This window comes from Athene cunicularia, assembly GCF_003259725.1.
Source record: "Athene cunicularia isolate RWA chromosome 7 unlocalized genomic scaffold, athCun1 chr7_part1, whole genome shotgun sequence".
Lineage (NCBI taxonomy): Eukaryota > Metazoa > Chordata > Aves > Strigiformes > Strigidae > Athene > Athene cunicularia.
In genome coordinates, this window is record NW_020799107.1 from 33803926 (window position 1) to 33821425 (window position 17500).

General features: G+C 39.2%; 1 protein-coding gene across 10 annotated transcripts in view; it reads right to left on the minus strand.

Moving 5' to 3' along the window:
- GTDC1 (glycosyltransferase like domain containing 1) overlaps positions 1-17500 on the minus strand; it is a 179458-nt gene that overhangs the window by 16422 nt on the left and 145536 nt on the right. For 9 of the 10 annotated variants that reach the window (XR_003398783.1, XM_026852562.1, XM_026852557.1 and 6 more), the window contains one exon: positions 1700-1809. The exons of the other annotated variant lie outside the window; for it this stretch is intronic. Coding sequence is in view for 8 of the 9 variants with exons in the window: in XM_026852562.1 (XP_026708363.1) it covers positions 1700-1809 (110 nt within the window). In the remaining variant the exon portion in view is untranslated. The remainder of the gene's footprint in view (positions 1-1699; positions 1810-17500) is intronic. 10 annotated transcript variants of the gene reach the window in all.

The window sequence follows — 17500 nt, forward strand, 5'->3', positions numbered from 1 at the left end:
CTTGATTCCTTTAGAGCCTAAACCCAAGCTCTAGCACCACTGAAAATCAAAGATTTCTTAACTTCCTACTGGGTATTTGCTGTGTACTTCTAACCAGTGACAACTGGCTTTTCAAACAAACAAATGATTACTGAATCACGAAATATGTGATGCACTTTTACCAGTGACTCTAAATATGGCTTCTATAATACCGAGGGAGTTTGGTCCCATAATTGGAGGAAGAGGAAACGCAGTGCCAACAATTTATTAAAAAAATCTGTAAAAAAAAAAAAAAAATCTCTTAAATAGATTTTCAGTAAAGTATGTGCAACAGGTTTTATTGGGACTTGTTAGCAATGACCTGCATATGTCATTTGTATGAATACGGCCCTATGAAATGCATGGTGATGAGACACATTTCACTACGTTGCCCTTTATATAGACTCTATTTATACACGAGGATGAATGAATTGACAAGACAAGAGGTGCGGCATATAGATTTGATATACTGGCATAAATTTAGGATGATCTACATTATTCATAAGCACTGAAGCCACAAATGAGATATGTAACAACATCCAAAATGAGTGTCAATAGAATCTGTTCCCGCAGTGCACCATCGTATATTCCTATCTGTCACATATTCCTTAGAAATTTCTCCTTCTAAGAAATCTGGTGTGCTCAGTCTGGAAAGCAACGTTGCCTTGGGATCTGCAACAAGACTTGCCTGGAAGAATCAGCTTTCAGAAAACTGTCTAAAAAGAAGTGGACAGAAAACATGAAGAATTTCCTGCTACCAAATGATTGCCTTTTTTTTCCAATCCAGCTGGGCCGTAGTTGGGGACCCAAAAGTTATTTGGATCAGATTAATTTCTTGGTGTCTTAAAAACCGCAAAATCAAAACTAAAACAATTAAGTTATCACCAGTTCAGCAGGAAACAAATACGACAGAACTGACAAATAAACTAATCCCAAGTCTATTTTTACAGGCTGAAGAGGTAGAGGGATGCAAGTCTACGTTTTGGAAAAACACGTACGGGCCAAAACATCAGATACTGTGAAGCTCACTAGTCGTTAATGGATGTTTTTAAAAGGTTTAATTTACTCCAAGTACACCCAGTATAGGATTTGATTATTCTCTTTATTGCCACAACATTTCGGGCACAAAGATGTGGATATTCAGAATAAAACCTACTTCTTTTTCAGAAACTGTTTACAGAGTATTGGTTGTAAGAAACCAAGAAACAGAAGGAGTGTGAAAAAGAGTGGTATAAAAATATTGAAGATTAATGGCCATTTTCAGCCAGATACAAACCAGAAGCTCTCCACAGAAGTCCTTAACCTCACATGTGAAAGGGAACTAAGTGTTTTCACCTGCTAAAATCTCAGTCTGGATTTCAGATGAGTGACCTTGACTTGAAAGATTTTGTTTCCTATCTGAACCATCCAATCACACCTATCTCCCCATTTAAATAAATACAGAAGCCTTACTGAAACACAAGTCATAAATAAGGCCTTGCACTGTCAAGTAAAATAAAAAGTGCTTACTGTCTTTAATAATTTTAACTTTAAAACATATCAATACTCTTTAGTTTTACAACTATGAAGATTTTGAACATGTTCTTCTCACTAATGTAAGAAAATACGTACATGAAAACTACTTCTGGAAATATCTATTTTATGGTAACTTCACAGTAAAGCAAAAGAAAAGGAAAGGTACCTGGAATTTCAGTGAAAGCCTCTCCAAGGACGGAAACATGAAAAGGTAGATCTTTCTCTTTCAGTTTCAGCAGGACTTTAAAGAAAGTCTCCGGATCTTTATCATGTTCCCTTGAAACAAACAGAATTTATCTCAGCATCATTTACGTTTACTTGTGGAACTGTATTTTTTTGTTTATCAGAACAGTATTTCTCTTAAATCGTACTTTTGGGGATTAAATGTCTTCGGCATAATTTCCCGCTTTGCTTATGCTACACAGTTGAACATTTTCCTCAACCTAGCAGTTGGGATCAAGACCCAGTTTCATCAGATTCTTACCACTCTTCCCTGTCTTCAAATGATGCCTCTGCTCTTCAAATTACCAACTTTGCAAGTGAGATGACTTGAGTAATATCTCACCTAGCTGAAGGCAAAATCACATTAAAAAAAGGGTAAGATAGGAAAAAAACATTTTTTTTTTCCCCATCAAAAAAATATGTATACGATCTCCATTACAGCTTTTCAGGAAGAATAGGTTAATCAAAAACTTTGCTAAAACCAGAGAATTTCCCAAACTGCAATTTTATGAATCCATGCTATACTCGTGAAAAGCTTCTGATCCATTCAGTACTTTAGGGAAAGAAGCAAGGAATAAGCTAATACGAGGCATTTTCTACCTTTAGACTTTTTTTAAGGCATTAACTGGAAGTTAAAACAGAAAATAAGAAACCTGTACTTATTTATAATTTCAGCTGAAGGTAATATTAAATGTTTATATGGGTATGACATTCAATGCCTTGCAACACAGGTTGGTCATCTAAAAAGAAAATAAAAGCCAATTTGTTAATCCATCTTCTTTATTAGCACAGAATGAAAGGTGCAAAAGATACCACAGATGATCTATATTTTCCAGATTTGGTAAATTATATTAAAAATGAGATAATTCCCCCACTCTAAGGTAAATATTATACGTTGCATTTAATTACTCTGCTTTAAATTACTGTATATTTCAGACAGATGTGCACCATATGCCTTTAAAATATTTTGGTTTTATTTATTATTTAGAAAATTCCACTGTTTTCCTTCCTGTATTAAGGGAAAATCTATAGCTCAGCTGTCCTGGTGTCTTTCTTCACAGACTAATTTCGTAGAATGAATCTGTAGGTTTGTCACAGTGCTATATGAAAGATTAATAATTATATCATTCAGGAAATCTGAAGCCAAATGACATCTGCAGCTCTACATGTGTTAATTTCTCATTCAGTCAATATTTTTGGTTTAGGGAATTAAAACAAATTAATCTTATAATTAATGTGACTTCCCTAGGCTGAGAAATTTTCAGGAATTGTGGAGTTTTCAGAATTAGTTGCTTTTTCTTAAAATAAAGCCAGACAATAATTACTTTAAGAAGTCCTCCATCTCCCAGATTTGTTTTGTTCCCAATAATAAGGAGGAATGCAACTGCATAAGCTTCGTAATTTGTTTCACATCTGTGAACCAGGAGTTTTCACGGTGGTTCCAGAGAGCGAAGTGGATATGAGCACTGGCTCGCAGAGAGAATTTCTTCCAGTTGCAAAGATCCCAGAACTGCCTACTAGTTTGCTTGAAGCCTCACGCTTAAAATATCCACCTGTTTCTGGTAGGTAAACTATGTGCAGGAACGTGTTGCCAGTATTTTAGTTCCCTCCAAATGCCCAGCTGAAAGAGCTGAAATGGGATTACAACCGAGGACTCAGACTTGGCTGGAAGGGAACACCCCTGTCGGAAATGTGCAAGTTTGCAAAGAGAACAGCTTGGACGCTGGGAGTCAGCATGATTCGTTATCATATTTCCTGTTAGCCTCAGTTTCCCCTAGGCAGGCTTCTGAGGGTGTTTGATGAGTGATCCCGACGAGCCTGGGCTGTACGTGATGCTGAGCTATGCACAGCTCATCCCAAGGTGGACCCAAGCATCCCCGTTACACAGAGCAGCAGCCTCGATAGACAGAGCCATGACGTTTACAGGGATCTTTCCAAGCTCTTCACAGCCCCGCTATCGGCTTCGCAGTCACAAAAAGTCCTTCCAGCAGAGGATATGCTTTCCCTCTCCCTTTCCAGAAGAGACCAGGGGTCCCAGAGGCAGCCAAAAGTGGAGGATGCTGTTGGAGCCACATTGTCAAGGAGCTGGCAGGAGAATACGGAGCCTTACAGCTCGTCAAAGCCACATAAGCTGCACATATTTAGGAAAACTGATAGGAATTGGAAGTTGCAGCTTTGTTTAATAGGTGGGGAAGAACAGAAGGAAAATTTGGCACCCAGAAGGAATGCTGAAAGGGGAAACGTTTCCTCTGCACTGGAGCCTCTCTTATGGGTTTTCTGCTGTAGGTGATCCTTCTTCCATATCCCCTTTTAAAATATTTTGCTTTCATGTGATACTCACAAATTTTAATGACACGTTTTGTGATTCTCGTAGCTTTTCTATCTGGGAGGTCATCTCATTCGATTTGTTAGTTCCTGTGACTTTCCCGCACCACAACCCTTTGATTTTCAGTTAAGACCTACAGTGAAGAGCTTCTACCACGTGCACCTACAGACTACAATGCATTGTTACTCTTGCAAGTTAGTAAAGGTATATCTGCTCCCGGTAGAAAGCAACCAATACTACAAGACCACCTCTTTACTGCATCAAAAAGATGAGAGCTCTGTTTCTTGGCTGACATGGAGAAAATCATATACAATCCAGTCTGCCTTACTCAGCAACAACTGCTAAACACACCAGATTGTCATAGCAGTGATCGTGGAAAAAGATGAACACAATATGGAATGTCTGTTCTGTAAAGATCTGCTCAAAATGACGTGCACTTTTGGCTGCATCTGTTGCATTTTTGAGCTTTATTAAACAGTATTAATTATATAGACTCCATTTCCTTAAGAACTGCAAAACTGTATAGAAGCCCAATATTAAAATGCAAACTTGTCTTTTAAGATATTGTGTTTGGGGGAAAATGAAGCATTTGAAGATTCTAGGGTCTGCCTTTGTTTAGTTTAGGTTACTTGAAATGGCCTTGTATTTTTACTTGGATTTGATATGCATCTGGTAAAGGAAAAATACGAACTGAGCGTGGTATGAAGATGCTCTACATTTTGTCGCAAGACCATGAAAACATCAGAATGACCAAACTCCAGCTGTAAATGACACAAACCAGACACAGACAACATACCTATACTTGGATTTGAGAGCACTGCTGTTGGAGACACTCAATCTCCATGTTTAGACACAGCACACTGAAGTTTTTTACCAAGGACTTTTTACTTTTGAGTCTAAAACACGTTTTAAGAGAGGCATTTGAAGTCTCTTAAGAACTGGTCTGGTTATGAGAACGTGGCCCAGGGTTCAGCCTGCATTAGTGATTTCCTTTTGTAATCTGAAATAAAACTTTCAAGACTGTCCTTGCAATGGGCACTGGGAGGGTGGTGGTACCAGCAGCACCAGTATTGAGCCTCTATTATCTCTGCCTTAGATTTTCTGTTTAGAAAATGGGTGTGACAGTATTATTTTTTCACCACAGAAGGATGCTGTCAGGATTAATTGATGACTTGACATCCCTCTTTTCAGCCTAAAATGATTTTAAAAAGCAACTTCATAGCACTATGATGATGCTCCTCTATACAGTCAATGGCAACAGTCTTCAAAACACCCTTCTGCTATTCAGGGATTTTGTGAATTCAGCCAGAGCCCTCCAGCCTTACCCACTGCTGGAACTGGAAGGAGAGTACACAGAGACCAGCTAAACTGGAGTTATTCCCTGGAGATGAAGGATACCCATATCCCTGACCAGTGATAGAAAGCATATTTGAAAAAAAAAATAAAAAGAAATAGCCAAACTTGGTCCTTTACATTATTCAGTGCATATTCGTCTCTTGAATTTGAGTGAAATTCAGTAAGAGACCCATATGGTCTTCTGGGACTTAAGTTTAATTTCTTAAGTATATGTAAACTTATCATACATGGTGATAATCACAGCTATTTCAGATTTGGAGGAAGACACATCTAGATATGCAATTAGAAAGAAGACTTGTGGAAAAGAGACAGGACTTGCTCAAAGTGGCAAAATAAATGCAGTCTATTTAAAAAAAATATATTAAATATCTAAAAATAAAATATATACTAAAAATATACTAAAACCTGTGGCTTATGAAATTTAATCAGTAGTGCTAAACCAGGGGAGAAAGTTTTAACAGTTGAGAAAATACTGCATAAAGGGTACGTAACGCTTGTGACAGCAACAGCCCTGTCGTGCCATCTCTTGAGGTGCTACACATTCTGAAAGGGTTACAAATAAGCTCAGCTATAAAAGCAATATTAAAAGGGTTGATCTTAATCTTCTTACGACATTTAGCGTGGGAGATTTTCAGGGGTAGAGAATCCCAAATTGTGAGGGCATGCAGTAATATTTCATTTTTTACTGTGCCTTAAATCCAAGCAGTTCAAACCGGGTGCATCTCCTACCTCTTCATTTCATAAAATCACCTGAACGTCAGATGGGCAAAGGTGAGAAATGGCAATGCTAAACTAGGTAGAAAATTTTCAGAAGTTAAAGGGGCATTTTAAAAATTTTTTTAGAATTTTTTTTAGCCTATATAGCAAGAGCTAAAAGACAGATTTCTGCCTACCTGCAACTATTGCTAGAAAATGGCTGACATAATAGGCCACTGAAGATTCACTCATTATTTATGAAGCTGGGCAGCAGAAGTGGAGACAGAGGGCTGGCGAGCCAAGAGACACCCAGGGAAGAGACAAAGGGACAGGGGACATCAGTTGGGGAAAGGCACGGCTGCAGCAGAGCACAGGCAAGGCTTGAGGGGCAGCGATGGGGCTGGGGATGTCGGTGAGCACAGAATCAATAATTAAAAGTGAAGGAAATGAAGTTTCTAAGACACAGACCTCGAAGTGTATGACAGCGGTGCTTTAGTTTTGGGGAACTGAAATAGAGAGGAGTGTGGTCTGGCAGCAAACAGGGTGGACAAGATGGGTAAAGTAATGTAAAGGGGAAGAGAACCTGAAGAAGAGCAAAAAACCACAAAACCAACACCAAATATACAAGTTGAAAACTAAAAAAAATGGTGGCATCCCCAAACCTAGGGGGAAAAGATAAATATAGGGTAAACAGAAGAGAAAAAGGAAAAGGCATAGGCTTGGGAAAAATTACAGAATACAGAAAAATCCGACTTGGAGATAGAGGCTGGAGAGAGCATTTGAGAGTTCTATCAGTGGTAGAGAAAAGGTCAAAAAAAAAGACAGTAAAGATATAAACTAGGAAACAAAAATAAAACTGCATGGTAATTAAAGGAGAACAGAGGAGGAAGAGAATAAAGCGAGCAAAGGCATGCACGCTGTTAGCAGGGAAACAGTGCAGTGAGGATGGAGAACAAAAGCACCATGGAGGAAGAGGGAGAAAACCTGCAAAATCCTTTGTAGAAGTTAAGATTTTTGAAAGACTGAAGGTGAAGAAAAAGCACGGCCAGTTGCTGCTGCTGAGAGAGGGCTGCGAGGCGAGAGCTGCGCCTCAATCACACCCCGAGCCCGGAGCTGGAAGGTGCCTTTATCCCAGTAACGTTCTTCGTTTGGGTGATAACAGGAGGAACTTGAGGTTCTTCACTGTTTTGACTGATATGGTACAGACTTGGGGAGGGTGGCGAAGGATGCCACAAACTGATAAGAGGACTCATATGACATCAGCCTCCTGTTGACCCTGTATCTGTCCGGAGCATTCTCAAGAAGCGAAGAGCAGCACATCAATAAATGGTGTGGTCTTTGCATGCACGCTCTGCTGAACTGAAAACGGGTCTCCATTTCACATCAACCCTAACCGAAAGGACAGCATCAGGGATCTTTTCACGGCATTACATTATTTACTGCATTACGCTTTGGTATTTTACATTAAATCTTGAGCTCAGCGAAACTTGAATATAGGTTTATTATAATCCAATGATGTCAGAAAGTACCAGTATAGTCACAAAAAAAAAAAAAAAAAAAAAAAAAAAAAAAAAAAAAAGCCTGGCCTTCAAAACAGAGAATTGCAGAGTTCTGGTCTTTTCCTGACAGTGATTTCCCACGAGATGGCTCTGCCCAGGTTTCCCCCATCTGTAAGATCTGGTCTTACAGGAGCTTTCATTTACAGAAATGTGGTGAGGATCGGAGTCAGTAAATACTTCAGGAGGATAATATTCTTCTTAAAGAGGACTCATGTTACCAGCCTATTCGATATACCAAATGAAATACATTCTAGTAATTATTTTCACGGAGGACAGAGGATCTTCCTAAATCAAATGAATTCAATACACATTTTCTATGTTAAGACTGGAAAAACAAAAAAACAAAAAAACAAAAAAAAAAAAAAAGGAAGAAAAAAATTAAAATTCTCATACCAAATTTCTGGTAACAATGCTCATGATAACTGCAAAAGAGGAAATATTACTGCTGGGAAAGAGCTATTAGAAAAGAAACAGGGGAAAAAGAAATAACTCTGAAAATGCAAACATGAAGAAAAAGTTAATTGCTTTTCATTTATTCAATTTATCACAGTATTTTTCCATCTTTTCACATTTCCAATATGAGGTAGAGGTAGACTGTAAATATGTAGTTAAGTCCAGTGAGTTTTCTTTTCTTACAAAATGTCTTTGCTGTAATTGTGCCTCTAAACATTGTCTGGCATCATCAGCATCAAAAGTTACCACAATATCGAATACAACCTCAGTTAATAGAAAATGGAGTCAAGTAGAAGAAAATGGTTTTTCAAATAAGTGTCACCGAAAAAAAAAGAATCCTACAGAATAATTTTTAGTTAGGAGGTTCTACAAGCGAAAAAGGTCCCAATCCTTGCCTGTGCTTGCAAAACACCTCTGCAAGCCAAGGAATTAAAAAATGGCACTAGAGAGGCAAAAAGCAGCCAAACAATACTGGCAAATACAGTGTTTTATTTTCTATTATAGCCCATGACGTATTTACAGTGAGGAGTGTGTATTTTACCTTCTGATTTTTTCAAATTGCTGGCCTGAGAAAAATGGGTGGCATTTTGCTTTACACTGGAAAAGCATTTTCTCCTATCTTGTGTGATCCAGAAGAGATTCATAAAAAAAAAAAAAAAAAAAAAAAAAAAAAAAAAAAAAAGAACCTTGGGAGTTTATTGTTTAGATTCTTCTTCCTCTCCCCTCACAATTCACGAAGAAAAAACTCAAAATAAAATATTGCGCATTCTCTAACTAAAGAAACCTCAGGATCAGCATCAGTCATTGAGTCTCCTGCATATTTCCTAAAGAGAGATTAACCTTTGAAGACAAAGACTGGCGTTTGGTCTCAGTTACCTTGGTGTAAAAATCAGTGCACTTTTATTCAGATGTCTTTTCATTTCTTTTACTCCCATTTAGAGGAACAAGCTTTTCACAAGGATAGGATTCAGATGAAAAAAAATTTTACTTGAATTTGCAACACAACCCAGTAACTGCTATGGACTACTCCCAAAGAGTTTGTGGTTTTGTTTTTGTTTTTTTTTTTAAAAAAAAAAATTAGAATTCCTTTTGTGTTCCAAAGGTAACATAACAAACGGTTTCCTGTTGTTGTGAGGCAAGACAAAATAATCTGAGTGACCCTGACAGCCCTGATAACCATACACAATATATCCTATTGTAATTCAACATACTACAAAAAAAGTCATGTCATGGTAATAATAGATGGGTATGAATAGGATAAAAGCGGATAAAAATCGACTCAGGTGGTTCCTTGGAAGAAGACAACTAGAATCAAACATAAATTACTACATAAAAACAACATTACTGCACATTTGCCTGGGAATGGCAATCCCACCACATCAGACCCTCCGTGATTTCCACGGTGGGCTCACATCACCAAACTACAACTACTTTATACTCCACCAGATGTGCTGCCCGGGTCAAAAAATAAGTCCTGGTCCTTACTGAGTAATGCCCTGGGAGGAACTGGCTCAGGTACCTAACGTAACTCAGCCTTTCTGGATATGTGAAGCTGTCAACTCCAAGGATGAAGCTCCTAAGCAGGAGCTTTCTTGGCACCAAGACCAAGGCTTGAAACTCATTGGTCAACAAGACTAAAGTAACTACAAATATCACCGCTTGCAGAATGAGGAATCAGCTCATTTCATTCAGCCAATTCTTGCACAAAGACAATGGAGAAAAAGCAGAGATGAGAGGAGAAAGGGAGGGAAAAAAAAAAAAAAGGGAAAAAAAAAAAAAAAGGGTGAAAACATGGAGGAAAGGAAAGCAGAAGAGGAGAAGAAGGGAAAGGGAGAAGAGTCAAACAGCTGCCGTGAGGTAAGAGGAGGAAACTAAAAAGACCTTTGAAAGAAGAAACCTAACCCCCTATTACTGGTGAAAATAAGGAAGACTATTACACCATTTGTTTAGGAAATATTTGATTTTTCTCTCTTGGGGAGTATTCGCATATTTTGGTCAGGGATGCTGCGAATTACAAAGGGGCTGGTGGTTAAGTTTGCCTGGGACTTCTTATTACAAAACGTTTTCTGTCCTTGTTTATGATATTTCCCAAGACTGACACTATCTTGGACTATAATCTTCTAGAAAAATTCTGCCAAAAGTTTTCCAGAACTTCCAAAGAAGAAAATTCTAAAAAAGCCCAACGCCACCCAGTCAAACTGCAAATCGTATCTTGCATATATAATTTCAGACAAGCCTCTGTTTTAAGTATTTGAACCTCTTTTTGTTTTATGGTAAAAAATGAATATTTGGACATGTTTGATTTAAGTCAAAGATATGCTTTTTGCTGCATGTGTTGGAAGTCTTCCTAAAAATGTAGCCAAGCCTTTGAAAAATTTCTTTTTGTGCCTGGTCACTGAACAGTCCACGTGTCTTGAGCACACCTTAGGCTAAAGCTGAGTAAGAGAGACCTCCTGTCACAGGTCAGGTTGCTAAAACCCAGGCAGGATCTAACATCTGAATTGAAAACACAGATCTGATCTTAACTTTCAATGAGTTCTCCACTGGATTCAGAAAAAAATTACTGAACTATGCAGAATAAAGAACAGTTTATATGCAGTGAAAATAAGGAACAATGAGAGAATGGAAGATTTGGTTAAAAAATAAAGCATTATAAGAGATGGTTTGAAGAGGCAGAAAGTGGTCATGCCAATGCATGCTTTTCTAGTTTGACTAAAACTCTTAGATGTGGACCAGAAAAAACCAAAGAGGACAAATAAGATTTGATCAATATGACCAGCTATGCAAGAACAGCATGGCAAAGAATTGAGTGAAGAAGTAAAGGAGATGGGGAAAAGATAACACAAGGCCAGTTCATATGGGGAAAAATGTGAAATCAGTGTAAGGGACCAAGAGGACAACAAAGGTTGGACAACGGGGCTTGGGAAAAACAGGGATCGATGTGCTGTAGAAGGTCCCTTGAAATTGCAGGGAGGGAAATGATGGAGACAGAGAAAGGCTGAGAAACTAGAGAAGAGTGAGATGCAAATTCACTGCACAAGGAGAATATATACGAGGAGATACCTGAGGAACTGAGCCTGGAGAAGACAGAAGGACAGGGTTTGAAAGACAAAGGCCAAGACCAGCTTGGGGCAAGGGAATAGAAAAGGATTTCTTTGATAGCAATAGGTGAGTGTAAACCCCTTTCCTTCAGAGTCTTGAGAGGAGTTCTTAGTCCCACCAGTTCATGTGCATTCCTGCTCAAAGACTAGAGTTTTGCAGTTGTACCAGAGAAGAGAGACACCATAACATGAGTTTCCCGTCACAAGAAAAAAGGGAGAGACAAGCTTACTGGAGCTTTTATGGCAAACTGTGATACATGTTCCAAGCTTAAATAATCTTCAAATGTCTGAGTGATGCAGTCGCCATCTTACATGAACTCCAAATCAGTTCTTCAACTCTGACTGAAGCATTTATTGTAACAGGTTCCAGAGGACGGCACCAAAGTGGCTGCTCTATGAGTGTCTGGATAGCTCAGAGGGAATGAAGAAGGAAGGATTCTGCATGTGATACTTTAAGCAGAACCTTGATGTTAAATTTAACTTTTTTTTCTTATGCTTAAAAAAACAGGTACATCGGAGTGCAAAACCATCCTACGGAGCAGAAAACCACTCACGGGGCTTGAATTTTGCTTTTTTTTAATGAGTAACAGTGCTCTTACAATCCGATTCAATGGTTTACTACGTGCACCCCAGGTAAGATGCTGCTTCAACCTTGACTTTATAGGAGTGGGAAAAGGATTTACACCAAATTGCTCTAAACAGAGCGAGAAGCAGAATTGGGCCCTGGAGCTTAAATATAGAAAAGAACATAGTGTACTTAGTAAAAGTGAAAGAACCATGTGTATTTGGGGAAGCGGTGAGTAAACCCCCAAGTTTTAGTTTAATATGATTCTTTTTCAGCCTATTAAGTTCTCCAGTATCAGCATGAAGTCTGCTAAAAATTAGTAAATAAAGGCTTTCAGAAGAGCTTTATTAAATCACTTATGACTTATCAAGTTAAAACTCCCACTCAGATATCTTAATAAAACTTTCAGAGAACATATTTAATTTTCCTGGAAATCAGAAGCCAATTACTAACTACATGAGTTACTGTTGGCTACACCACCTATCAGCTTTCTGTAAATAGAATATTTACCAACAACTTGAATTAGTTCTCTAAAGTTTCGGTTTCTGAAGGTCAAATAACTATGTAACTGCTTAATAAAGAAGCAAAGAAGTACCTCTAAATATCTCCAAGCTCTGATGGGCTTATATTCTGCTCCTTAGGTGAGGTATTAGCAAGGCTTATTTATTTTCATTTCCAAGGCTTTTATTTGCTCGTTCCCTTGTGGTAAAGCTGATTTCCATGATGATTCCCTTCTTAATTTTAATACCCTTTTTACTCATCATATAGACATAAGAATTTTCCATAAAATAATGAAACCCTTCCAAAGGAAATGAAGACAACTAGGAGAGGAAAGTAAACTACATCTTACTTTTTTTTTTTCTTCTTTTTTTTCCAATTAATTGATCCACTGTCATATGCATATATGAAAGATTTTTTTTAATGAAAGGAAAATAAGGTTAATTAACATAAAAACCCTCACTCCTTGAGATGCTGAATTTTGTATTTTATCCATGCTGCCTTAAGTGCCTTGATTTCCCAGTAATGACCTAGTTCTCCTAATGAGTAACATTAACCCCTGGCTGTAGCTGTCCAGGACTTAATTGTCAACTGGAGCTGAAATAGGAGAGTTTGCCGATCAGCAGGTATGTGGTATATTAACTCATGTCATTTCAGACCCTAATAAATAAATCTGTTGCTAAGGCAACGGGAACATCAGCTGTATCACTTTTTTTCTCCCCCTCCCCACCTTTTTAAAGGAAACTGCCTTTCACACCGAGCTTTTAAAAAAAGGAAATTAACTACATGTAACCGTAATTAGAAGAAACATCGTTTCTCATCTCAGAAACATATCTACATTAATGAAAAAAGGCATTCATGAAGAGGACTGCTTTCTACTGTGACCAGGGTAACTGAAATTATTTCCCTCAACTGAGGGAATGCAATCTGAAGTATACATCTGAGTGAGAAGAGATCACAAAATATTTTAGCTCTTTGTATTCCTGAGTTAGTTCCTCTCTCCTTTAGTACTCTGCTGTCAACCGAGCAAACTGCTTCAACGATTAATCAGGAGCCCAGGCAATTGAAACCACAGGGGGAAAAACACCACTCAAACCCAAACACCTTCACTACTACCCTCTGTGGATCTTTTGATATGATTGCCATCTTTTGGAAAGCTAACAAAATACCCCACTTTCAGCTCATCAGATTTATCAGCTCACGAAAATTTAAGTACCTGGTTTAGACATTGACGCCATTGCTCTTCCCGGTCCCATGGATGCAGTTACCTGATTCTTGCGTGGGAAAGGCAAGGGGAAGCTGGGGCAACACAAATGCATCTCCAAAGGCACACGTGATTTGGTGAGCAAAAGCTGGTTAACTCATTTTCTGCCTCAGTTTCTCTATCTCTAAGATCAGATCCTGAATACTCCTGTTTGAGGCTAACAGATTGAAGGTTTTATAGAAAGGCAAAGCGTATACAAGTGCAGGTAGTAGAAATCTTTTTTGTGTTTCATAAGGTTTGGAAATTAAGATCATAGTACTCTGTTTGGGGATGATGCACTGCTGAGGTCTCAGCACCTCGCAGCTGAGTGTTACAGCCCTCAATCTCTGCCATTCTATCATACGATTAAGCATCTGTCTTAAAGTTTTCAAAATGGATAGGTTTACGTTCAGTCTGTGAGTACAGGAGCGTTCTTCTGAATCTCTAGTTGCCTACATCTCAGTGATCAGTAGGGAGGGAACTAAGTTACTGCTCTTGGAACACTTACTATAGGCTCTGCCCATACTATCAACGTAACAAACTACTCACAATTACATCTGGCTCTTTAGCTGAAGAATACACATGTAACACAAAGCATCTTTTTTGCCATTATCAAAATTAGAGATGCTTTCTCCTCCAGACTATCAACTTCTCACAGCCCTTTGAGAAACCATGCTACAAGAATGATGGAAAAAATGATGCTGAGGTGTCCCCTGTGGCAGGAGAACTTTCACACCTGAGAGGTCTTCATTACACGCTGAATATTTCTACAAGCTCTTAAAAACAGTTATAAGGGAATAGTGGAATAAAGGAGTAAATCTTCCACTGGAAGGGTTCAATACCCCAAACCCCTGGCTGCAGGAAGAAATTTCAAGGTTAGACTTGAATGAACCACCAAAGAAGAGATACTTCCAAATTGCCCTTCTAGTTAGCATTTAAATCTGAACTTCCCGGAGTATTTCATTAACTTAGTTGCTACTCATAAAAAACTAGTATCTGCTCTCAAACTTAACTCCAGTTTGCATGAAAGTGAAGTCAGACTAGTTTCTTTTCTCTTTGGGTGTTCTGGAAGTGAAGGTGTCAGCTTCTACCTGATCAGACATCTCTATGTACGCCTCCCTAGCACTGCTTTGTTCACCACGTGTCATCAGCACTGCCCCCCTGGTGAAGACCAGCTTCTTTGAGAGTGTTAGATAGCTTTTCTTAGACACTGCTAAAAAGTTTCCACTTTGAAATTCTTATTTTACAACCTATGGGCTTTTTATTGTACCTGGTACCTTGTATAAGGCTGTATAAACATGTTCATTTTAAGCCTTTGTTGTCAGCCTGTCCTATCTATCCACCACGTTCACCTTTTCGGATTAAATCGGTCAGAACCAGTCGCTTTTCAGAGATGAGGTTTCACTGTGGGAACTCACTCTCCATTCAGCATGGATCCAGAGCCAAACTCTCTGCTTCTTTCCTCTGCATTGGGGCAGAATAGACCCAGTCAGCTACAATTTCCCTGGAACAGGGGATCTACTTTCCTTTGAGAACACACAACCTCTCCCCTCCTTATTAGACACTGAATGAGTGGCCACCTGGGAGGGAGGAGTAGGACCGTGGCCTTCTCTTCTACATGCTCTCTGCAGGCTGTTTACAATGTTGAGGATGCCTACTGAGGCTAATAGTGTTTATGGGTACTCAGAGGTGATTTCTAGGTGGAGCACCTACTCTTTCATCTGCTGTTGTCTTGCTGTATCGGCATCTTGATGGGATAAACTTTAGTCCAAAATATTCAACAGCGTGAGGAAAACATGACTTGGGTGTAAATTCACTGTATTCTCAAATGTCTCTGTATTAAATAGTTTTGAATTCTGAATTCAAAGGCAAACAATAACTACACAAACTCTGTACTGCACTGCCAAGATGAAGAGGAACAAGGTGTTATTATTAAAAAAATGCCTTTGCAGGCTCCTCTCCCTCACAGCTTGCAGAGGACTTGTGCTCAGCTCACTGATGAAGAGCTGCTCCATCACAGATGGCACAACACTGACTGCACTATCTGGGACAAGCCCTTCCCAAGGACTTGCTCCTAAGCGAAGGGGAGCAGGTCCTTTCTTCCAGGGACTCATTTCTTCACCTCTTTGTGACACTCTACACTAAAGAGAGGCAACTGGGCCCAGTGCTATCTCTGTACACACCGTTTTCCCTTAGACCAGAAATCTTCAGATAATTTTTGCAATCTAGATTTTTTTTTTTTTCTTCTTCTGAATTTCCTCATCGTGACTTCCACCACCGTTCCTCCTGCTCCCGTTATCTCCTGCCCCATATCCTTCCCCACATTCTTGTCACATACTGATATGTACGACACACGAGATAACGGGCTTATCTGATCTTCCACGTGAATTGATAGCAGCTATTTGTTTGCATGTGTGTGTAAATTCTCGCTGATTCCCCGTGTGATCTTTTATCACGCCCGTACAATTAGGGGAAGAAGAATTGATTTCTGACAACTTTCTCTTATCAAGTCTTTAGCTGCTGAGATGATACAGCACACACGGGGCAAAAAGAAAAACCGTAAGGTTTGGGTGAATGCCTTGAGTCAGAAGAAGCACTGTAGGTCTTCTCCATGAAAGAGAGAAGTAAAAGAGGCTCTAACATTTTAATAAAATTACGTGTGTGTCCCCTGGATGATGTGACTGTGGTTGGCGGTGCAGCAGCTTTGCACATCCACTGTCATTCTCCCATGCAGAAAGAGCCAAGGAACATGCTGGTGCACCCCAAGTACAGCAAAAATGGCTTTGACAAGTGTCTGTGGCCTCATTGGGAGGCACTGAGAGGGAATAATGACATATATAAATACTGGTGAGTTAGTTTTAGGGAAGAAAGGAAGATTGTGCCACACCAGTCAATGCCACCTCAATATACTCATGTTTCACCAAATGGGTGTTTTATCATCTTGCAATGAAAACCTGCAGGACAGCACGAAGCTCTGATCAAATCTAGGAATTTATCCATTGATCACCAGAATTTTGCTCTCCCTTTCCAGCAAAGCCCATGTGCACAAAGGGAAGAGTAATTCCTTGGCATAGCCCTCGCAAGAAAACAGCTCAGAAACCCATCGCAGCCTTTTATCCGGATCTTTGACCATAAGTCATTTCTATTAGCACTGCCTTGCTATAGATGTTTATAACAAAACATTAAAGACTTGGTGAGAAAGGAGAAAACAAATTACTCTGCGGAGAACCTAGCAACTCTGCTAAAATACTGTCAGTTATTTATCTGCTGTCGGCAGAGGTTGCACACTGTAATCCTCGACAGGCTCAGATTCAGGGGGGATGGAGAAGGGGTAGGGATTGCATCGAGGGGCCTGTTCTCATGCAAAGACGTTTTAACGCCAGTTTAAAGCAGGAACGTGTCTGCTAGAGAACGTCACTTTTGATTTTTGATGTGTTTCCAAGCGGGCAGGACCTACATTGGGTTGACTTAGCGGGAGAGGTGTTGGGGCTAACACTGTACTTTAGGGCACTGGTGGTCCCCGCGAAGCACTGATGCCATGAGGTCAGCATCACTTCGTTTTGAGAGGTTTTCTGTAAAACCAGCACGATTTCACCATTTTTTTTTTAATGGTTTAGTCAAAGGGTTTTTTTGTTAGGTGAAGGGGAACACAGGAATGCTTAAAAAAAAATAATCTTCCTTTTCTTTTTCTTTTTTTTTTTTTTTTTCAAAATGAAAACCACATGTAAATCATCAGAGTAGACAATGGTCGTTAAGTATTATTGTATAGGACAATATCTGCAAGCGCTTCACGCTGGAATACAAGCAGGATCCCACTGCCAATGTTTTACACACAAAAACCCCCTCGCACATTACAACACTTGGCTAAAATTAGTCCTCTTTACGAAGAGGCTTGTGCTAGGCCTAAGAAGGGGATGCTTTTAACTGCTGATGCCTGAATAAGGCACG